The following is a 24,718-nucleotide window of genomic DNA, read 5'->3' as shown; positions in this document are numbered from 1 at the left end:
CGCGCATTTCAAAACTCGCATCAAACAGCGCGCTCTGGAACAAAGCAAAAACTCTCAACCTTTTTTATTTCTTTTAAACAACACAGATGGTTGGCGTTTACCAGCTATTCACTTAATTTTGCTAAAGTATAACTTTTCCAATCCAATTAGAACTAATTTATGAACCAGGGTCTAATTTCTGCATTTTTATGGAGACCATCACACACCGCAGATTTTCCGCTCGTAAATACAAGTTCTGGTCTGAAAGGCTTCTACCTCCCTGTTTGGCTAGGATTTAGAACGAATGTTAAATCATACATTCGTAAACCACCAAACTTCGAATTCATCTAAACGGACACATCTTTCACCATTAATACTCACATAAGTATGCAGAATTACACCCTCTGGGATCACCTTTGTAAAACTCATCGTAACGGGACTTTTTTTTTGTAGCCCCACCTTTCCTCGGAATTTCTGAAACTCATTTAAAATGTCCTCAAACAAACAAAAACCTTGTTAGCAAATGTCTCAAAATACTCATCACGTAACATATTTCAAAAGTAACCAAATTAATATGTAAAATTCGCTCCAAATGTATCTATTTCTCTAAATTTGCGTCTTTGTAAATTTCTCAACTTCCATCTGCGCATGCGTCATGCGATTACTCATCCTGGATCTCAAATATCAAGCTGCAATTCCTTTACTAGCCTGTACCCGCCTGTCGGTCTGTTAGTTTGTTAGCCAATGTCGTTGCCATAGTTGCAAATTCAACTTCCTGGACTCTCCTTTGTCTCAGGACAGAACAAAATGCACTTCCTCCACGTTTTCACCATTAGCCATTAACCAACAGTCACAGCCTGGATTATCTTTTCAAGTCTATCAACCATTAGTACCATTTTAATTTCAACAAACGCAATTCGGTCACTCGAACTAATTCCCCTTGTATACACTTCAGTCCCTCGGACTGGCTCAATCTTTCTAATCACTTCTTCATAACCCTTTACATATTTCTTTAAACAACAGTAACATCTGTGAACTCCCACAAAATTAAAAATAAAACCATCGAACATTTCCAGACATAAACAAAAATATTCCTTAAACAACATAACATTTCCGTTTGAACACATAACTTTCTATAAAAGTTTCAATAACCCCGTGATTGTAATTCCTAAAATGAATACCGCTTTCATTGCCAAAACTGGCCTTTTACCAATTATCCTACCCAAACACTAAATTTCCAGCGCGTTATTCAACAACGAATCAAGCTCATAATATAGAAAATCGGTCTGTACATAATTTCCAAATCAAGAGTATGGCAACTCACAATATTTTCTTAAGTTCGACAAAGAAACAGAAACACACATCTGTTTTCCCAACCAATATACTTCTCAATTCAACGTCAAATTCTCAATAAAATGAGTGTTTTTTTTTGTGTTTTTTTTCACTCATGTGTGGGCACTGCACGCAGAATGAGCTTCACTGAAAGAATCAACTTCCGCTAGGCTCAAGCGCATGCGCCTCTTTTCAAGTGGAGAATTCAGTCAAAGAATTAACATTAGCATTTTCTAAACAGAATGTCTCCGTCTTCAAAAACAAATGCCTTCTGGCGGTAATCAGACCGATGTAAAGTCTAACATCAAACATATAACGGTTAACACAGAGTTGTAAAACAATCGTCTCTCCTCTACCAACAGTGTCAACCGATAAACATTGTACGCCACCATTTCGAAACTCAACTTCCGGTCACGAACCCCTCTGATTTTGCGAGTTCGCTCACAATTTCCAAAAAAAAAAAAACTTTCAACAGTGATGACACATCTCCGGACATTCACGTACATTTTGCTCAAATTCCCACAATTAAAGCACGCATTTTGGTTTGACCTAGCAATTCGTGTTGGCCTACATGTTTTTCAACAGCATGTCAACACGCTCTGTATCAGCTTCGACCATAGCCCACAACACCACTTATTCCAAACACAACAGGGACTCAAACCCTTTGTTCCGGAGAGGACTTTAACCTTTCCTTCTTTGAAACACAATGGCAATTGCAAGTCAAGGCACAAGCTTCAATCTTTGCGGGAATCCAAAGCAAATCTATAAAAAACATTCCAGGATCCTACTTTCTTGACTTTTCCTAGATATAACCGGCTGTCAGAAGAAATGGCAAATGTCTGACCTCTTCGTATTCTGTTCTCGCATTCCCGCAAAACCCTCATGCGCCCGCGCATCCTGCCGCAACACCCCTGGCTGCGGATGAGGCGAAATTTGTTTGCGGAACAGAATCTGTGGGGAAATAGATGAAAAATTCCCCACACTATTCTGTCCTAATATTTCTTTATCCCTCTACCTATCTCCATCCAATCAGAAAAAAAGCTCTCCAATCAGGCTAAAATCTATTCTTTTCTCCACTTCAAAAAAAAATCGTGTATCTATTTCTCTCCACGAACCCATTTCGCAATACAATAAGGTCCTTAAAACAAAACGACTCCACACTCGAAAATCCACATTTATCAATCCATATTTGCATTTGCAATAAACTATCGTTACCATACTTTTGCTTCATGTAATCGATGTTTGGACAGGTCAATTCTGTCTCCAGACCATTCATTTTCAGAATTACAATCCATAAACGATAACCAACGACGGAAAATAAAGACACAATTACTCCTTTTCGTTTCTAAAAACAATTAAATTCCGACTTCCCAACTTTCAATGAAAATAACTGCACAATCTTAAATTACAAATATTCAAACCGAAAAAATAATTAAAATTTCGAAAAGTAATTAAAATTTTGATTTTTGTAATTTCTATATAGCTTGAATAATAGACACCATTAGTTACTCATACTTCTTTTAACCTCAAAAAACATAACTTGCAATTAAAACAAAAAATGAACACGCACGCGTTACTAACTTTGAAATTTCATAATTCAGGCCTTTCTTCACTTTTTTTTCTTTCTTTGTTCTCCACCTTCAGGGACTCAAACCCTTTGTAAACACTCTCACTCACACAGCTGACTAGTATACTTTTCTCTCGGGACTTAGAATCACGTTTTGGCCGTAAATAAATAAGAACTGTTATGACCACCAAAGCCAATACAATTTCTCAAACTATCACTAACCCAACATATTCTAATCCTAGGGTCTCAAAAGACACATAACACGATATAACATGTGAATTTATCACCCTTTTGTGCGCTCGTCAGCACACTTTCCCTGCATGCTTTTTTTACGACTTTCACGTAAAGGATAAGTTCTCCGGCCTTACCCGATTAATTTGTACGACTTCCACGTACAGGACGAAAGATCTACTCCGATCACCGCCCTATTAATTTCGTACGACTTTCACGTACAGGACAAAGCTCTACTCCAGTCTCCGCCCTATTACTAACTAAACCGAATTATTGACCATAGTCTAAACAACACACATTTAGACAACTCAAATTACACAGAAGCCACAAAAGAATATTTACCGGTTCTTTCAGGATCCCGCGTCAGTCAAAGCGCAACCAGTCAAGCACCCCCTCGAATCGGCCCCGCTTTCTCTGAAAATTTTGGATAGAGGTAAAGGCGGCAATGCCGGATTGATCAGATCACCTTTTCTAAGGGAGTCCTTGTCCGTGATACGCCGAGCAGGCGAGGATCCCCGTACTGGCCACCAAGTGATATGGAAAAATTCTTAGTGGCACTGTGTAGATTTGAATAGTCAAGAGATGGCGGTTATAATAAATTTATTTTGCTTATACAGATCATGATTTAACAAAGTACTTTGTGATCAGTCATAACGAAGGAGGTGCTAGCCACAGGTCGTTCGCCAGAGTGATACAGAACAACCCCAAAACCCTGCCTTATATAAACTTTAGATCAAATGGTTATTCTGAACTCTGTGATTGGTCAGCACTGCTCAGTGACAGTGACTTCATATCAAGTTCCCACGGTTCTTCATTGTGGCCTCTCTCCCCAAACCAGTAGATAGTAAAACCACAGGGGTTCACCAGTCAAATGGTCAACTGTCCTTTGTGTGGGCCACTTCAAACAAGTCTACAGGAAGGGTCAGAGCAGCAGATCACAATAACAATACAGTTGAATCCACATTTGTCTCCGGACCAACTGTCTCTTCCCCCCAGGTGACAGAACTCTCTCAGGTCACCCAGACTTCCCGTCTCCTAGTTATAAAACTGCAAATGGCATCTCTACCAAATGTAGTTGACTCTTAATCAACTTTAGACTTCCGTTAAAACACATTCCTCATATATGAAACACACACATTATAACTGTATTCCAAAATTTCCATGACACTAGCTAGGTTCCACGTGGGAAGTTTTCTGTTTCTCTTTATCTGGCGAGTGTTGAGGTGTGGCGATTTTAAGGAAGTTGTGATTGTATGTTGTCATGATTGTGACTAACTGAGAACTTTAGCAGTGCGTATGTGTGGACTGAGGTTGGTTTAACCTTTCAGATTTGACAAACATGCGTGTGTATCCAGGGTGCTGTTTCTCCAGTCCGTGTCACTGCTGTCACGGACTCCATCATTGCCTAATAGCACCCGCAAGGTGTCTTGTAAGATGCCTGCGTAATGTCGAGATTCTTTCCATAGGTGTGCCTCTCCTCGCAGATCTCCATCATACAGCTGCTCCATGCTGCCAGGTTTTAGGTTGCATGTCCGGTTGGGGTGGTGATGCATGTTGGGAGAGTGGAGAGTGGCTGAGACAGACGGGTAGGGAGAGTGGCTGAGACAGACGGGTAGGGAGAGTGGCTGAGACAGATGGGTAGGGAGAGTGGCTGAGACAGATGGGTAGGGAGAGTGGCTGAGACAGATGGGTAGGGAGAGTGGCTGAGACAGATGGGTAGGGAGAGTGGCTGAGACAGATGGGTAGGGAGAGTGGCTGAGACAGACGGGTAGGGAGAGTGGCTGAGACAGATGGGTAGGGAGAGTGGCTGAGACAGATGGGTAGGGAGAGTGGCTGAGACAGATGGGTAGGGAGAGTGGCTGAGACAGACGGGTAGGGAGAGTGGCTGAGACAGACGGGTAGGGAGAGTGGCTGAGACAGACAGGTAGGGAGAGTGGCTGAGACAGACAGACAGACAGGCAGAGTGAGACAGGCAGGCAGGCAGAGTGACGCAGGCAGGCAGAGTGACGCAGCCAGGCAGGAGGGCAGGTTAGATGACTTACAGACTGAAACCTGTCACAGTGCCACCAGAGTCCATCCTTGCTCAATGCCACCTGTAGGAGAGACGGGAGTGGAGCGGTCTCCTGTACGACGTCATCATGATGCCAGGAAGGAAGACAGCCAGGCTGCCTCACAGGGACAGAGAGAGACGGGTGGGGAGGAACGCACCATTAGCCTCGAGTTGGAGGACTGGGTACACGGTCTTGGAATCAACAGTGGAAACTCGAGGGCGAGCCCCTAGCATGGAGTTGGTTTACTGTTTACATCTACCTCACCAGCCGGCCAAGAGTCTTGCCTCATAGATTCCTCATTTCGCATTGTGTTTATTCCAGAAGGTTAAACGCTGCTCGTGTTTTGTCCCCACCCCCCACTTAAGATTGCTTTGTCTAACTGGTGAATCGGGTTTCCACCCCCCCCCCCCCCCCCCCCCCCCCCCGGTGTGTGTACAGACCTGTGTACCTCTTGCACCGCTAGCAGGCTCTTTGGTGCGGTGGCTAGAATGTCCTGGATATAGATAGCTGTCTATTTTTAGCTCTTTGTGTATTTAACATATCTTATTGGCCCTCTTGCTCCTTGTCATTGTGGAAGGAAAGTACAGGTGTGTGTGTGTACATGTCGTCACACCTTGGCTGACCCACTTCTACTTTACAGGTTCATTCCATAGATGGTTAACTGCCGCTTTAGAAAGTCCACGTTCTAGCCATGCTTACCAGTCCCCAACCACGCCCGCCCCCCCCGCCCCCCGCGTCGGGGGAGACAGAAATGCCATGCCGTCGTGTAAATAAGATAAATAACATAAGGCCATTTAGTTTGTTTAATAAAAGAGCAAGCTATAGACCTGTTTTATAGGAAAGGTAACCTTAAATGACTTATTTTGTGATCTGGCGCTATGTAAAAAAAAAAATATATATATATATATTAACTTAAAAACTTTTTTTTTTTTACAAAACTAACTTGACCTTCCAGGGGGGGCGGGGGGGGGGGGGGCGTTGGGGGGGCGGGGCGCCCCCCTAATATAATGGTAGGGGAAACACTGCACTCTATCAAACTTGAACTTAGATCTGTTATACGTATGCTAGAAAAACTGTTAGGAAAACTGTTATTGCAGAGTCGATGACGTCAAGGACGTTTTATTTGCTTGCGCATGTAGCAAGGAGACAACATATGGTGGTACAAAGTTGTCTGAAGAACTCCTTTTCGTCCAGAAGTTCTCGCGCCTGTGTGCGTGCGTTTTGGAGTGGACACTTTACAGCAGGGGTGGTCAATCCTGGTCCTCAGGTACCGCTGAGGACCAGGATTGACCACCCCTGTTTTACAGGGCGAAGATTTGACCCTGCTAGGCTTACCAGATGGCATACTGAGTGAAGGTAACTGTCAGCAGTGTTTCCCCTACCATTATATTAGGGGGGCGCCCCGCACCCCCCGCCCCCCCTGGAAGGTCAAGTTAATACAAAATAAAAATGTTTTTTTCAACATAATGGTCGGAATGTTTAGGCCATGCTTGGTGTTCAAGTGGGGCTTTCTTATTTCTGCAGACAAGGAAAGGCTGAACAACAGGATTCTTTTATGCAGTATAAAAGGTTACATCCTTAATTTCTCTTAACAAAAACCTTCGTTAATTCATCTTTGTTCTTTGTTGCTGTCACCATTGACGGACGGATTATGGCAAAAAAAAAATGGAGATATTGCATTTGAGCTTTTAGGGAAATTGCATCATTACAACAGTGTAGAAAAATCAATTATACACAAGTTACACTCATACGCAAGTTATACACCACTCTGAAATAATGATACACAAATGATGCCCGGAGGGACGGTTCACTTAGAAAAACCAATAAATGAACCTGTGATGTGGAATAGATGAGTACAAGTATGCGTGATTGAAAAGAGCGACTGTAACACCACCAAGAGTGAATGTACCCAAGTATAGCAGTGTGATGTTTGTCAAACGGTGTCAACAGTTCTAACTGGCTCTACAGGCACTAATGCATTAATCACCTAGCTTCCTAGCACTTCCTGTGCCCACACACACGCACACACACAAATTGTCCTTCCTTTCTGGGAATTTCCAGTCTCTTTCCTCAATTTCTTCCTATCAATATTTTAACGACACCAGAGGAGATTAATGATGAATTTCATGTTAGTTGAAACCAGCCTGAACGTGCTGTGACGTAGTGAAAGTAAACACTGTGCTTGATGTTGGAGTCATGATCGTTCTGATGAACTTTTGTTTTCTTTTCACTTATACAAACATACAGGAGGGTACAGGAAATTTCTTACATTGCCGATAAGTCACTGGTTATCTGTTCAGGTACAGGAGAGACATTTACATTTTGCAGACGCTCTTATCCAGAGCTAGACTGTAAAACAATGGATGAAAAATCTGTTCCAAGAAAATTCAGATAGATCGACCTTACTCTAAAAGTGATCTGTTGTGGTGTGTAGAATATGTTTAAGATATTACAAAGGAGCCAGCTCAAATACAACTTTACACCTACCTGTATTGTTATTATTGAGGTGAATGTGGAAGTTCATTTGAACCTCCCATCCAGACAGCAGACTGACCTCCATGCCTTAAGGACTGTTGATTGTTGTCGGATTCGCACAAATAATGATCTTATGTTATTAAAAAACAAAATGTCCGGCCAAATAGAGGAAGTATTCTTCACCCATTCAGATATGTACCTCAAGTGAGCACACAGCGGGTATACTTTTGGTATTTGGCATATCTCCCATAGACTATTGCAGAACTGCCATTCTCAGTGTAGGTTGACCAGGCAGGCTTGTTGGCCTGTTGTTGAGCTCGTCATTGTGTTATTGCCTTGTTACTAATGAAAGGCACAACATTAGTAGCTTAATTAGCACTGAACGCAACCTGCGGTCTTAAACGTATAAACTTATTTACTGGTAAATATCTTACTCCTCCCTCTCTCCTCCTCATCCCTCCTCCTCTTCCCTCTCCTCCTCCTCACTCCCCCATTCTCCCTCTCTACCAGCAGGCCCATGGAGCCCCCTCAGAAGAAGGAGATGGTTACCATGGTGAAGCGGCCAGATGAGTGGAAGGACCCCTGGCGGAGGTCCAAATCACCACGGAGACGATCCGGAATGGGCTCCCCACCACATGGGCGGAGGAGACACCGGCCCTCTGGCTCCTCTGTCTCTCTGTCCATTTCCTCCAGGTAGCTGCGCTCTCTCTCTCTTTGTGTCTCTCTCTCTCTTTGTCTCTGTCTCTCTCCTTCTCTCTCTCTGTCTCTCTCTGTCTCTCTCCCTGTCTGTCTCTCTCTGTCTCCTTTTCTCTCTCTCTCTCCTTCTCTTTCCTTGTCTCTCTCCCTGTCTGTCTTTCTCTCTCCTTCTCTCTCTCTGTCTCTCTCCCTGCCTCTCCATCTGTCTCTCTCTCCCTGTCTCTCTCCTTCTCTCTCTCTGTCTCTCTCCTTCTCTCTCTCTGTCTCTCTCTCTCTCCTTCTCTCTCCCTGCCTCTCTCCATCTGTCTCTATCCCTGTCTCTCTCTGTCTCTCTCCTTCTCTCTCTCTCTCTGTCTCTCTCCCTGTCTGTCTCTCTCTGTCTCTCTCGATCACTGTCTCTCTCTCTGTCTCTCTCCTTCTCTCTCTCTGTCTTTCTCTCTGTCTCTCTCCTTCTCACTCTCTGTCTCTCTCTGTCTCTCTGTCTGTCTCTCTGTCTGTCTCTCGATCTCTGTCTCTCTCTCTCTCTCTCTCTCTCTCTCTGTCTCTCTCCCTGTCTGTCTCTCTCTGTCTCTCTCCCTGTCTGTCTCGATCTCTGTCTCTCTCCTTCTCTCTCCGTCTGTCTCTGTGTCTCTCTCTCTGTGTGTGCTGTGTCCTCATGCCTGTGTCGTCCCCCCAGGTCGTCGTCCCGCTCGTCCTCCTTCACAGGGTCGGGGTCGTCAGGGTCCCGCTCGTCCTCCTTCAGCTCCTACTCCAGCCACTCGTCCCAGCACAGCTCCTTCAGTGGCAGCCGCTCCAGGTCCCCTACACACACACACACTCGAGATATACACACACACACACACACACTCTAGATATACACACACACACACACACACTCTAGATACACACACACACACTCGAGATACATACACACACACTCTAGATATACACACACACACTCGAGATACACACACACACACACTCGAGATACACACACACACACTCGAGATACACACACACACACTCGAGATACACACACACACTCTAGATACACACACACTCTAGATACACACACCCACTCGAGATACACACACACACACACACGCACACACACTCTAGATACACACACCAGTGTTTCCTTTAGGATTTCTTTTTTTTTGCAGTGGGGGCAGGTCTGTCCGAAACACAACATCCCCCCCCCCCCCAGCCCCGCCACCAAATGTTTTACGTATGAAACGGAACTGTATGCTTAATTAGATTTGCCGCCACGGCAAAATCAACATAGAGGAAACACTGAACACACCAACACACTAATAATACCTTGACACCCATGCACTTGCCCTCATAGACACACATTTTAATACATGCAAGCACACACACAGTAACTCTGTGTCTCTCTCTGTCTATTTGTCCAGGTCCAGGTCCTTCTCCTCCTCTCCCTCGCCTTCAGGCCGGAAAATCCCCCAAAACAAACCAGAAGTCCTGCCGGTACCGGCTAAAGGGTAGATACACTCATCTCATCTTTTAACTACATTCATCCAGCCATAGACAGATAGCCTGTATCTTCACTGTACATTCACCCAGTCAGACAGCTAGCCTGTACCTTTACTGTACATTCACCCAGTCATAGACAGCTAGCCTGTACCTTTACTGTACATTCACCCAGCCATAGACAGCTAGCCTGTACCTTTACTGTACATTCACCCAGCCATAGACAGCTAGCCTGTACCTTTACTGTACATTCACCCAGTCATAGACAGCTAGCCTGTACCTTTACTGTACATCACATCAATTCCTTTATCATGTATGTACAATCTTTCATATTCACGAGAGCCTGCATGGTGATGTTGTACGCCTGCATTCACCATCATGTCTCCTGCTGCTGTGATGTCGATGGGGCCGTTAATGTGTGTGCTTGCCTGCATGCCAAACACTGACTTCTTCTCTCCCAAGACCCCCCCTGAAGCCTGACGCCCTGCCACCCCCTCGTAGGGAGAAGCCCCCCCCCCAGAAGCTCCCCAGCCCGCCTGCTCCTGGCATGCCTGGGAAGCCCCCCAAGCCCGGGCCTGGGGAGGGGCCGGGGCCGGGGGCCAAGCCTGCCAACCCCCGGCCAGGGGCGCGCCCGCCTCAACCTCCCCGGGAGCCCGGCAAACCTGGCAACCCGAGGGAGGGCCGCAGGAAGGAGAGACTCCCGCAAGACCCACCCCGCAGGTAAGACTACTGTACCCTGAGGTTACTACCAATACTGTTCCAGGTATAGTTCAACTCATCTAACCTGGTTTTAACCCGTGGTTATATAAAAAGAAACTTAAGACTTAATAAATGTTACAACTTAAGTCTTACTATCCAGTCCAAGTCTAAAATGAGCGGCACAGCAAGGTAAACGTAAACATAAAAAATGATCAGTAAGTGTCTTTGCGTGTTGTTAATTATGAGAGGGACCGACACTGAACCTGCAAATGCTGACCCCAGTAATGCTAAAGCCCCCACTCATCAGACGCCTTGTGCCGGTGGCGATGAACTGTACTTGACCAGTCAGCATGGCCACGCCAAAACCTTTTGCACCACAGACAAGTGACAGCATCCAGAATGCTTCTTGTACCTGAGAAACGAAGCGCACACCCTCATCTATGCTGTGGTTTCACAAACATGGAGGACATCTGAGTATCAGTCAGGTGGTGAAGGACTACTGTCTAAGTAAGCCCCCTGTACTAGTTTGTATGAACTATGTGTTCTCCAAGTGTAAATACATTTGCATGGAATATGAAGCTAGTTGGTTATTTACTTTCTGGCCTACCCGCTCCTAACAGTATACCAGTAGACGTGTAATGCTGGTGGCTTCCACCAAACGTGATCAGTAGCACAGTGGCAGGCTTTCGAATCCGTCTGGCTGCTAAATTTCCATACGAGATGGAACACAGGCTCTTTGTGTGTGTGTGTGGGAGTTCCGTGTGTGTGTGTGTGTGTGGTCAGTCATGAGGAAGATAAGCAAAGGTCAGGACAGGACCCAAGTAGTGGGTGGGTGGGTGGGCTGGTCTACCATGTGGGCTCTCCAGGGAAACTCCTGGAAAACCCTGTCCCATCCACCAAAAGCACTGTCCCACACACTAGCCCCCCCCACACACACACACTTTTAGGTTTGTTTATGGTCGATTGCATGACAGGGATGATTCATGTTTCGTGGTTAGAAGGTGAAAGTCGGTTTGGCCCCTTTCTTCTTTGGCAGGTAAGGAGCTTGGCAGTTGGCAGTTGATTCGTGTTGAAATCCATTTGGATTTCCTGAACACGTACACACGCCCACCTCTGACACTTATCCCTGACCTCGTATTGCTCGTTGCTTGGTTTGCTCTCAGTCTAGTTACTGCCAATTGAGCTGAGTTGTTACTCATGTTGACACGCGCTCGGCATCCTTTCAATGTTGGAGGAGAGAGGCTCGGGTCACTCCAGCAGGACCCAGGGGGGTTGTCCTGCAAGAAGAACAGAGAGCATTATGTTGTTCCTTTTGGGAACTCTTGGGGTTTCTCAACTTTTTGTTCCGAACAATACCTGTTGTTCCAGCCTCTGCAGCAAGGGACTATAACTGGAATCGAGATCGAGTCCAGGAAAGGAAACAGGACCGGTGACTTTCTTACCCTCTTACGACACACATCTTAAATGTGGAGAGCACGCCCAGATAATCTAGTGTGCCCGACAGACACGCCTACATCCGTCTCTTCTTTCAATTTCCCCCCCCCCCCTTCTGCCTCTCCATCCCTGCTCCCTCTCGCTCTCGCTCCCCCCTCTCTGTCTCTCCGCCAGGCGGACAGTGGGCGGCGGCGCGAGTGGGAGTGGCAGCAGCTTCTCAGGCTCCTCCTCCCGCTCCAGGTCTCGCTCCTCCTCCAACTCCCTCTCTCGTTCGCCCTCTGACTCGCGGAAGTCCAGGTACACGCGCTGGGCGATCACAGGATCCCAGCTCTAACACTATAATACTGGTCGCTTGGAAAGAAAAATACATTTGTCAATTATCCAAGTAGCATGTGTATTGATCCCCCCCCCCCTGTCTCGCTCCCCCCCCTCCTCTCTTTTTCTCACTGTCGCCCCTACGTGCCGTGTGCCCACTGTTCAACCACCACAGAAAATCAAGGTACCGTGTCAACTTAGTTGTCCGACCTAGCCGTGGCCGCAGGTGTGTGTGTTGCCTCCCTAACCCCCCCCTCCCCCCGCAGGTCTCTCAGCGTGAGCAGCGTGTCGTCGGTGTCGTCTGTGTCGTCCAGCAGCAGCTCGGTGAGGAGCGCCGACTCGGAGGACATGTACGCCGACCTGGCCAGCCCCGTGTCCTCCGCCAGCTCCCGCTCCCCCCCTCCAGGACACCCCCACCCGCCGCCGCACCCCCGCAAGGAGCGCGGCCCGCCCCGCGAAAGAGGGCCCAACAGGGACAAAGGTACGGCTGTTGCTGCCACCCCCCCCCCCCACACACACACCAGGGATTCCCCCTGTGTTGAGCAGGAAGTGGTTGTGCGCCGCCTGAACCTGCGACGTATTCCTGTACCCTGTTCTGTGTCTCCCCCTTTTTCTTCTCCCTCTCTAACTCCCCTCTCCAACGACTCGTCCAGGGAAGCCCATTAAGAAGGAGGGCCCGTTCAGAGAGGACCGCAGGAAGATGGACCCGTTGTCCGGCATGCCCCCACGTGGTGCCAACCCCATGCCCAGGTCTGGGCCGGGCGCCAGGGGCCACCCTCACCCCCATCCCCACCAACACCCTCACCCCCACCCTCACCCCCACCCCATGCAGCCCAACATGGGGCCCGCGGGACCTTATGGCTCCCATAAGGATATCAAGCTCACCCTCCTCAACAAGGTAATTATGGGATGGCAGGACTGTTAACCATGGGAGTGACTAAAGCACTGGAGCTGAGTGCACCAGCTGGGCGTAAAAAAGTTGGTCTTAACTCTGACGTCGGTCTTAACTACGTTCGACTTTGTGATTTGAATTTACACCAAGTGCACCGAGTTTGACAGACCACGGTCCTGAAAATGCGAAAGCGTCGATCGTTGCCAAGCAACACATTCAAGAGCCTATCCAAAGCGCACTCTATAGCTAGCCTATCAAAACAAGCCATGGGTAAAGAAAAACAAAAGAAAAGGAAAATACATTTTACTGATGGAGAAATTAGAAAACGCCCACTTTTTCCTCTTTTTGCACTTCCGGGAGTAATGGCACTTCCGGTTTACCGGGGATGTCATTCAATTCAAAGGAGAACTGCCGGGAAGCCCTGCTGCTTAACCCTTGTGTTATCTTCGGGTCATTCTGACCCATCAGTCATTGTGACCCACCGTCGTATTGTGACAAATTTACCTCATACAAAAACAAAGTGAAGCATTTTCTTTTAACTGTCGGGCTGTCTCAGACCCCCCACATTGGAATGGTTAAAAGAAAATTATTTGTATTTGTTTTTGTATGGGGTAAAATTGGGTAAACACAACGATGGTTCGTTATGAACCTTTGGGTCATGTGACCCGAAGGCAGCACGAGGGTTAAACAGGGCTGCCAACTTTTCCAAAAACCATGGAGTGAGATTTGGTATTTGGTGGGGCCAACCACAATTTTCCTGCAAAGCACCCCCCACACACAGGCGAGCTTTCACGAAATGCGCGTGCCTCAAGACCAATATGTGAGAGTCGGCAGCCCTGCTTAAATATTAAATAAGGTAGCTGGATTTGTGCCAGATGTGCTATGTTCGTGTGCTACAACAAGTCAACAATACACCCTTTCACTGGATGGCTTGAAAAGGACTTTTGAGTGTTTACATGATTCGTTTGCCGGTCAGATCGCTGCCCTGCGCTCTGATGTGCTGCGATAAGCAGGCATTACATTAGCCACTAACATAAGTTGTTCTAGCGATTTCACTGCAGGGCTTATGCATTTGCTATACCTTGTTTGAAAGCTTAGGTCCTCTACAGTTCAGTCGTGTGATTAATTTTACAGTCAGTACTAGGGCTGGGCGGTATGGCCTAAAATGTTTATCACGGTATAATTCGTAAGCACTGACGGTATCGGTATATATCACGATATATTTGTTATTCTTAAACCGCAGCAGCTAATCTACCGCACTCGGACGGATTTGGATTGGGTGACTCCAGTGTGTCACAAGTTGAATTTTCAAAATTTTGCAGTGTTTTAATTGTCACAGAAGAGCGACTTCTCAGTAGCCTACGTTTATGGGATCTCAAGAAAACTGTTAAATATTTTTAGTGATAGCTCGAGCTATTAACTACTTACTAACCGAGAGTGAGGTCATGCAGGGAAATATCAAACTGAGGCTTTAACGTATCGACCGAGCGATACCGAGGTTTATTTCCCGGCATGACTTCACTCTCGGTTAGAAAGTAGCTTTTATTACATGGCTGAATACTCGATTCTGTTGGCCTACAATAAACATTTCACAATTCTAACCAACCTGGCATTGGATTTGTCAAATGCATTCTGGTAGATTCATTTTCGCACACATGCATGGCTTTCAGGTGGTGAAAAAGATTGCTAGTGTTTCCACCTTTGGCTAGCACAATTCGACAACACAACTTACAGAGTAGGCTACTGTTTGTTGGTCGATGTTGGATAACTTGAAACCAAACCATTTCCAAACGACAGAAGAGGCCCCATTTTTTGGTAATCTTCCCTCCTATCTAATGGCAATTAGAAAGACGCATCTATTAAATAATTGTATTGCTGCGTTGTTTCAAAAGCTTTACATTACATTTAGATGCACTGCTCTAGTTGTTTCGCTCACAGCCATGTCCATACATTTAGTGATACGAGCAGACAAAAGGAAACTTTGGTGTGGTTTTTTTGATTCAGTGCCTTCAGGGACGCAGATCCTCAACTTTGGTTGGAGGTCGGTGCAAAGCATGTCGGCCCACAACACTCGGACCTCTTCTTTCCATGCTCAAAACAATGATAAGACAAACAGATTATGTTTTCTCCAGCTGTTAGGGCAGCCACGAACTGCACAGTTGACGCTGGCCATCTCTATTAGCCTTAAATTAGTACCGTTAGAAACCAGGAAGTAACTAAACCGGAAATGAGATTACGCGGATGGCCGCGCCCATCGTGACTTCCGGAAGAATAGAAGCGTGCTCACGGGGAAATGTAATAATATCAACACAAACAAACAGAAACAATCAGCTTGGAAATCGATCACCAATAAAATTAACAGTGGATTTGTGTGATCACGGACGACTCTAGCCTTAATGCCCTTTCCATATGTTGCCTATAACAAGACGCGCTGCATGTGCGATCAAACTGTTGTTCATTATAATTACCATGGATATTAGTCCGATTTTCCAACTTGCGCCTGCTCCACACTAGGCGTAAAATGTACACCCAGGTGCAACAGATAAAGGGCTTAAGTCTAACTGGTGCATAAGTTGAAGTTGGTCGTAACTTTCAGTTACGGCCATCGGTGAATGGTGAACCCGTGCTACAGAAATGATTAACACGTACCTGAGGGTCGGGTCCCTCGGGTACTTTCAGGCTGTAAGTACCTTCTCGGTGTCCAACACTCACTCTGTTTCTCTATTCCCTTTGATTTCCACTCCACGCTCCTCTCTGCAGCAGCAGGCGGACCGTGGTAACAGGAAGAGGCATGTGCCTTCAGAAAGGCTCCCCTCCCCCCCCACCAAGCGCATGGCCATGTCCCCTGACAGAGGCGAGTATTTGCACACACTTTACACACCCAAAATGACATCGTTCCGAAAACGGTGACAGCTCCCTCAGTGGCTGTGTGTATTCTGCACATGCGTGCGCGCGCCGAAACCACCCCTGACTCACTAACTCCCACTAACTCCCTGACTCCCTCACTAACCTTAACTTCGACCTGTCGTCCCATTCTAAAAATGTAAATATGTGGTTGGTGCAATCCCCCTTTGACAAGCTTACACTTATGTCCATTATCAGTTTCTGTTGCTTGATATCACACAGAGGAACTGTCCACTTCCCTTTTACCACACGTCCCATTGTCGTCAAATAATAAATACATACATGTGTGGTGTGGTTGTGTGGTGCAGGTCGGGACAGGAGGATGCTGGGGAGACCCCCGCTCTCGCCCAGAATGGATCGGCCCAGGGGAGGCCCAGGCCAGCGGCCCATGGGGGGCCCCAGGCCCATGGGGGGCCCCAGGCCCATGGGGGGGCCCAGGCCCATGGGGGGCCCAAGGCCCATGGGGGGCCCAAGGCCTATGGGGGGCCCTCAGGGAGACAGGTGGGTACCTTCCAAGCACCATGATGAAATGACTGTCGCCTATTTGGTCTGGTACAGAAATGCATAAATATCCAGCTTCATAGGGTTGTTATAAGGGTAGGAGTCTCCCTTTGGCTTTGCAAAGTTTCTGAATATCCAGACTCTGCAAGGTTATTTATTGACATTTCTATTAGGGATTTTCAGTACATTCCGCTATCACACATATTTAGGTGCTGAGAGAGCTCCAGTTAATTATTAATCTTAACAAGGACGGCACTCTCCGTCCGAGTTTTCACTAACCTTAACTTCGACCTGTCGTCCCATTCTAACCCGATTTCATTCACATCGCCCAATTGTCATAGAGCTATAGAGGAACTGCACATGTCAATAGCAGGTTTGTTAACACTTGCCGCAGATATTGATCTTCGCTGCATGTCATATGCTGGTGACCTTCTGAAAACAATGTCTGGAGAGAAGGGACTGGCCACAGTGTGTTCAGAGAAACCCCTAGCTCGCCCTGCTCCGACCCAGCAGCAGTCAGGTCATAGCAGGCTGAGGCGAGCGAGCCCTGACCTCAGCTTCCAGACAGGCTCCTCTGTGTGAGACAGGACAGGGAGAAGTCTTACTTCTGCTCTGGAGGTCAACATGATGTCACTCAGACCTTACGCACCTACACTTGATCTATGGTCGCATTCACACACACAACACATACACGGACACACACACACACAACACATACACGCACACTTCTCTGTACCTTTCATAGTAATGTCATTGAAGTGACCAATTACTTCCTGATAGGATTCCAGTACGTGATTGATTGCGAGGTGTCAACTCAACAGGGCCGCCCTGTCGTGTCCTCTCTCTCTCCGCAGGAAACGCCCCATGTCTCCACCCACCAAGTCTTCTGGGAAGGGCCCGGGTCCAGCAGCAGGCAAGCCCCCAGGCCCGGGCTCTGCTCCTGGCTCCGCTCCTGGGCCCATGCCCGGGTCCGGCTCTGGATCCGGGCCTGGGTCAGGCAAGTCGAGCAGCACCCTGTCTCGTCGCGAGGAGTTGCTGAAACAACTGAAGGCTGTGGAGGACGCCATCGCTCGCAAGAGAGCAAAGATCCCTGGGAAATAAACACCCCCCCCCCATCTCCGCGTGGCTTGGCGGCGGCCGTGTGTGCGTTGTCCGTGGCAACGGCGAGTACCAAGGGACAAAAACGGTCACCTCCCCTACTCTTGGCCCCCACCCTCCCCCAGCACGGTCGCCTAGCGACTGATCGGGACTTGTATAAAGATGGAGTCTGTCACAGTATAAATGGCCGCTCTTTAATTGTTCCTAAAACAAGATGGCTACAACCAGACTCTTTTCTGCTTGTTTGCCACCAGAGAGAGGTTGTGTGGGTTTGACGTTGCTGAGACATGTTAGCAGCTGGGGGGTTGATGTGCCCCCCCCCCCCCTTGCTGCTCTCCCAGTCCAGTCAGGGCATCAGAACCATCTTCCTGTTCTGTATGGATGGATGAGTGACCACACATGATGCACAGTCCTAGTTCTGCAGTTTCTCGGCTGTCTGTGCCATCTCAATCTCTCTGTCTCTTATGTCTTATTTTCTGTTTGATTTTTATTCTCTAAAAAGACGGAAGGGGGGAGGGGAGGGAGGGGGGTGTATTTAGACTGTCCTGCTCCACAGATCCTAGACTGCCTGTGGGTCTGTGACTTGGGGTGCACTTGATTTACTCTACCCACTAGGAGGAAATGAGTTGAGCAGTCTATAAGGTGCAAACTTTGATGTAAATCAAATGCACCTCCATTACTTAATGTACATGTCCTATCCTAGTTACACAAGCATCTGTATACAGACTGGGATGGAGGTCATAAGGTCACCAACACAGGACTGTGTGTCTGTGTCTGACTATGTTGGCTGTCACACCATGTACAATAATAAAACCAGATGTTGAAACCAGACTTTTCTTTAAGTGTATGATGATTATAGAGAACAATTTGACTGATGTGTAGTACCGATTTTTTTTTTTTTTAATCTTCTGCATTTTTGTTTTACTTAACTCTTCTTCTCAAGCGTTTAAACTGATGTGTTTTATGTGTTGTGCATTTTTATTTGACTGACTGAGCGATGTGAAGGGGACATCTGAGGTTGAGAAGTGTCTGTATTGCTTTTGTGACACGAGGCTTCTGAATAAACTATTTTGATAAAGAGAGAACGCGTGCTGTTGTATTTCCAACCGCCGCACCACCGTTCAACATCCTCGCGCCGTGGATCGTCGTCGAGCACCCCCTCAGGTGAGGTGTTAGGGTTCCTTTGAAGCGACAGGATCAGCTTGAAAGTCAGCGTTCCTATTCCATAGGCCTTCGGGGTGCTTTACATATTCGGTGTTACGCTGCAGGAAAGCCCTCTCGCCGCATGCTTTGTGATACAGGCATGCAGTCATGGTGAGACTCACCTTTTAGAAACCAAAATGGGTCACCTACGTGATTTGTGCAGATCCGATGAGAAAAACAAGAGCAGACTGCAGCGTATCATCCGCACTGCTGAGAAGGTGATTGGCTGCAATCTGCCTACCCTCGAGGACCTGCACACCTCGAGGACCCTGAGGCGAGCGAGGAAGATTGTGGCCGACTCCTCCCACCCTGGACGCTCCCTGTTTCAGTCACTCCCCTCCGGCAGAAGGCTGCGGTCCATCAGGACCAATACCTCACGCCACAAAAACAGTTTCTTCCCTTCCGCTGTTGGCCTCTTCAACAAGGCCAAGGGACCACACTGACTCTAATGACTTCCTGCTTAAAACACACTGCTTTTTGCACTGCATTACATAATTGTATCTTGTACATTTGTATTTTTTGTAATTTTTGTATTTTTATATTGTAATTTACGGCAACTTATATTTTATTTTATTGTATATTTAATTATATTCTAATCCCACTTAGTACTGCTAGTTTATTAGTATAGATAGTCCACATATTTAAATTTTAGGTCCCTATATGTTTATTGTATGCACCTTCCTGCCAAAGCAAATTCCTTGTCTGTGCAAATTTTCATGGCGAATAAATCCCATTCTGATTCTGATTCTACATACATGGATTATTGTGCTGATGGTCTCGTATTCATAATGCATACAGTTTACTGTCATTTATAACCAAATTCAGAGTGGGTTTAACCCTTGTGTTATCTTCGGGTCATTCTGACCCGTCAGTCATTGTGACCCACCGTCGTATTGCGACAAATTTACCTCATACAAAAACAAAGTGAAGCATTTTCTTTTAACTGTCGGGCTGTCTCAGACCCCCCACATTGCAATGGTTAAAAGAAAATTATTTTTATTTGTTTTTGTATTGGGTGAAATTGGGTAAACACAACGATGGTTCGTTGTGAACCTTTGGGTCATGTGACCCGAAGGCAGCACGAGGGTTAATATACTGTCAGGAATTTATTTCTATCAAGCATTGCACAGTCAGTCGGTGAACAAGTTTAACCCTCGTGCTGCCTTCGGGTCACATGACCCAAAGGTTCATAACGAACCATCGTTGTGTTTACCCAATTTTACCCAATACAAAAACAAATTAAAATAATTTTCTTTTAACCTTTGCAATGTGGGGGGTCTGAGACAGCCCAACGGTTAAAAGAAAATGCTTCACTTTGTCTTTGTATGCGGTAAATCTGTCGCAATACGACGGTGGGTCACAATGACTGATGGGTCAGAATGACCCGAAGATAACACAAGGGTTAAGAAAGCTTTATTGCTTGCGGCCGGCCCACAAGGAGACAAAACAAAGGCATGCAAATGTCCCATGGCTCTTCTTAATTGGCTCCCTTGCTCCATTGCATACCCTGCCGCGCGTGTGCATGCGTGTTTACGTGTGTGCGTGTTTACGACATCAACCCTGATTGAAACACAACAACAGGATCACCTGATGTCGTAAAAGCTCCTTCACATAAGTGTCAACAAATGGTCACCAGACCTTGCGTCTCCACCTATAGTCCTTGTCACACAGTATCTTAAAACAACCACAACTCCCTCTTCTTAGTCCTCAGCCCCAAGATAAGGGTCTTGTATGTTTACCCAGAGTTCAGATTTGGGGGTAGGCCTCTTTGCACCCAAGGAATGCTGAACACAGAATCATTCTTATACAGGATAAATGTGTTACATCTTCAATTTTTCCAACATATACAATAACTTATTAGTCACAACATCTCATCCATTTTATAACATGGTGAGACTATGTAGATCATAGATAATTAGTTGTTCCCCTAAATAGTGTTCTCCTACTATATCCTTCATCATCGTTTGAACCTGGTGAGGACACCTGCCTGCTGACCTAGTGGGCCCTGGAATACCCCTGCTAGGCATCCTCCGTTGTGTATGTAGGAGAGTCAGATGGCTGAGTGGTTAGGGAATCGTGCTATTAATCACAAGGTTGCTGGTTCGATTCCCGGCCGTGCCAAATGACGTTGTGTCCTTGGGCAAGGCACTTCACCCTAATTGCCTTGGGGCAATGTCCCTGTACTTACTGTAAGTCGCTCTGGATAAGACTGTCTGCTAAATGACTAAATGTAAATGTAACAACCTGACAGTCTCCACTGACACAGATCCACCTACTCACAGTGCCTGACCAGGGATTAGATGCAGGTGGGTCTGCGTGGATGAACGAACGGAAACAAACAATCCTGAAGGATCTATTCAGACATGAAAAATGGGGTGAGGCTTGAATGGCATCTTTCACCTGCTTTGAACTTTTGGCTACAGAGATCTTATCCTGTTTCATTGTTTGTATGTAATTATGTTTGAAGATGTCTCATGTAGCTTTACTATCTCCTGATCTAGAGAGAAATGTGACACCAAAGGACTTTGGGAGCACAAATACTGTGTTTTTGAGCTTCATGTAATATTGTTTTGATGTTTTAGTCAAAATAAGATGATCGGTAGGCCTATCATTTAAAAACTTTCTCTAGTTTTGTTATGTTTTCTTAGCCTACCTCAACTGTGACTTGTGTGCCGAGTCCGACACCTGGACTTCTGTGTGCGTGCTGCAGTGGCTATTTGGCAAGCTCAGAAGAGTGAGCTAACATGGAATTCTGCGTTTCAAAATGTGTGTTTTCGGTTAAACTGCTTTAATTTTACAAGCGTTGATCGGGATACTGAGTTTTTTTCCCCGGGATTATCAATCTAAATTAATGCACGGACGTAAATTGTTAAAACTCAAACTTTAGATTTTACTGGGGCACGGCAGATTTATACTGGGGCACGTGCCCCAGTAAAAAGGGTCTAACGACGCCCCTGATCCTGAGACTGTTGTCTTAGCTGTCACTGTATTGTGTACATTGTATTCTTTAACCCTCGTGCTGCCTTCGGGTCACATGACCCAAAGGTTCACAACGAACCATCGTTGTGTTTACCCAATTTCACCCAATACAAAAACAAATAAAAATAATTTTCTTTTAACCATTGCAATGTGGGGGGTCTGAGACAGCCCGACAGTTAAAAGAAAATGCTTCACTTTGTTTTTGTATGAGGTAAATTTGTCGCAATACGACAGTGGGTCACAATGACTGATGGGTCAGAATGACCCGAAGATAACACAAGGGTTAAGGGAGTGAGCCAATCACAGAGACAGCTACATTGATTGATTGACCATACAGAATGACCATATATTATATATAAGGCAGTGTGTATGTAATGTTCTTCACCACTCTCTCAAACGACTCTATTTTAGTTGTCCTTCGTTAGGACATGCATGGTTACAGAGCGCTATGTTTGCTAATGTATTGTACAAACTAAATAAATTGTATAAAGCCGCCATATTGACTATTCAGCACTTTACAGGCTCTCTTGAGGAACCTGATGTTTAAGTTTATGTCTCGACTTGATGAGTCACAAAACTGTATTATAATGATGCACACAAGTCCCAGGGGCAGCTCGGTCAGATATCAATCATATCTGTGGAAACATTGGTATGGGTGCCTTTTAAGACTCTCATGAATAAGAGTATGTTTGTATGTGTTTATGTATGTGTTTTCTTTTTTTTGTTTATGGTATATGTCTTGCTATTGGGTCTAGAGCCTGTATTAAAGTTTATCTATTCAAACTACACAGTACCGTCAGAATTTTCCTTCACATCCCCCGCACCATCTTCCCCCGCTGTTGCAAATGTTGCAGTCATTAACAAAATACAATGAATCCTCATCCCCAGCTCAGCTGTCTATAAGGTCCCTGACCCTGAAGTAGTTTATATTATGATACAGAATTACGAATGTCAGTCATCTAGGCGATGCATTTTTTAGTCTCGCCATGGTTTTGATTCATAGTCGTTCATAAAATCTAAGTTCACACAGTCGTTCATCCTCACAATGTTTTTATGTTGTCGAAAAGTCAGTTTTGATATATATCTAAGTTCTCCAGTCTCACGCACTCGCCGTGAGACCCACGCATTCCTCACGCTGAGATATAATTTATCCCGCTATATACAATTAATGGACGCGGCGCAGGCATACTGAGATGATAGTTGTCTGGAGTTACAGAGTTAAATTCCCATCAGAAAACATCACCAGCACTACGCCAATATATATATATATATATATTGTGACAGCTCGGCTAATGTATGCATTTTATGCATGCATGTTAAGAGCACAAAGGAGATTACCTCAACACCGTGACGCAATCTCGCTGTCCTATATCGTTCAGGAGACCTCATTTAGAAGAGGAAGAAACTCAATAGGCTACAGGGATTTCCATTTCCTGCATGCGGATTTCCCCACAAACTATGTTGGCTGCAAGTATAAATATTAGTCCATAACACTATGGCACATCGCAAATTAAAGACACTGGTCTTAAATACTACTGAGAGGAATTTATCATCCCAACACATTTCAACTACACAAAAATATGCAGGTAAACTTTCCGGAGTTTCTTTGGGGGGGAGGCCAAAATATACCTAATATCTTGGCATATTTGATGATGACTGATTGTATTCTTTTTTTTTAATCATTGTTCTATCATTATATTCCAGGTTTTTCTTGTACTCACTATAATCCTCAACCTGACACTGACTTTAAAGGCCCACCTGTCTTCGTGCTTTCCTGAGGAGGAGCTACACGACCAACTCCAAAGGGTAAAGCGTCAAATTAGAAGAGGACTAATTCACATGGAAGACCAGGCAGGCCCACCACTCAACCTTGCAAAGACCAAGACAACTTGCCCCATCGGACTCTATTCCACTTCGACAGAGATTCGTAATCGCTCCATCTCCCCCTGGAGGTTAAGGTAAATAAACATTTATTTAAATGATTATACCATCATCTATAAATATAGACAACAGGGATTGTGTACATTTGTTGTAGCCTAGGCCTATCTAGATTGGAATATTTATTTGTCGTTGTTTTGCAGAGAGGATGTGGACGAGACACGCTGGCCGCGGAAGATTACTGTCGCTGAATGCCTATGCAAGGGGTGTATCATCAACAAGTCTGAAAATGCGGGATACGTATCGGTACCTGTCCCCCAAAGTAAGATGGTGTTAAAGTGGATACCCTGTAGTCCTGGTGATGGAGGCTCTCGGAATGGATACTATCTTAAAACAGAATATGTCGACGTGCCTATTGCCTGCACCTGCGCGGTGCCAAAGATGAGTAATATGACATATTGATTGCCTTAATTCCTCTCGTAGAGGATTTGTAAAAGACTAAATGTAGTGACATGTTTCACATTATGTTGTGTTTGTTATAAAATGCATTTAAAGTTATTTTTTTTTAAATAACAGTAAACATGCTTATGTCTAATAAGCTATTTAAAAAACATACATAATGTATACATATTTAAATATGAAAACATATTTATTTCTAATGCTCAGAATTTGTTTTGTATGATATATATTTATAGGGGGATGTTTCAATATTTATTTGCTATTTTTCTTCTTTATCAGGCATAGCCTGCTATTGTTTCTTATTTATTGGTAATAATGTGATAAAAATCGTTTCTTATTTATTGGTAATGATGTGATAAAATTGTTTCTTTCTTAACCATGACTAACATTTTTGGTTGTTGAAATGTAAAAAAAAGTTCTGCTAATATTGCACAACTAAGTTTACTTAAATAAAGAAAACACATTTCAAATGTTGTTTGTTTCCGCTCTTATTTTGCAATAAAGTAAGTTATGTAAAAAAAGATGACTTACCATGACGTAGAATGACCGCGACGT

The 24,718-nt window shown here is 45.4% G+C and overlaps 1 protein-coding gene across 5 annotated transcripts in view; it reads left to right on the top strand.

Annotated features, from left to right (window-relative positions):
- The window catches only part of zc3h18 (zinc finger CCCH-type containing 18), a 28,742-nt gene extending 10,013 nt beyond the window's left edge, over positions 1-18,729 (top strand). The window contains exons 10-21 of one of the 5 annotated variants that reach the window (XM_062461154.1): positions 8,146-8,328; positions 9,008-9,127; positions 9,726-9,812; positions 10,264-10,521; positions 12,109-12,231; positions 12,425-12,433; positions 12,516-12,730; positions 12,903-13,147; positions 15,902-15,995; positions 16,354-16,429; positions 16,466-16,546; positions 17,401-18,729. In XM_062461154.1, coding sequence (XP_062317138.1) covers positions 8,146-8,328; positions 9,008-9,127; positions 9,726-9,812; positions 10,264-10,521; positions 12,109-12,231; positions 12,425-12,433; positions 12,516-12,730; positions 12,903-13,147; positions 15,902-15,995; positions 16,354-16,429; positions 16,466-16,546; positions 17,401-17,647 — 1,738 coding nt within the window. In that variant the 3' untranslated portion in view covers positions 17,648-18,729. Of the gene's footprint in view, positions 1-8,145; positions 8,329-9,007; positions 9,128-9,725; positions 9,813-10,263; positions 10,522-12,108; positions 12,232-12,424; positions 12,434-12,515; positions 12,731-12,902; positions 13,148-15,901; positions 15,996-16,353; positions 16,547-17,400 lie in introns of all 5 variants that reach the window. The other 4 variants (XM_062461153.1, XM_062461155.1, XM_062461152.1 and 1 more) reach the window with 4 other exon arrangements.
- Positions 18,730-24,718: the final 5,989 nt, after the last annotated feature.

The sequence above is a fragment of the Osmerus eperlanus genome, chromosome 5 (assembly GCF_963692335.1).
Source record: "Osmerus eperlanus chromosome 5, fOsmEpe2.1, whole genome shotgun sequence".
In the NCBI taxonomy this organism is placed as follows: domain Eukaryota; kingdom Metazoa; phylum Chordata; class Actinopteri; order Osmeriformes; family Osmeridae; genus Osmerus; species Osmerus eperlanus.
The sequence above is the reverse complement of the archived record's forward strand: the minus strand, read 5'-3'. Positions and strand labels throughout refer to the sequence as shown.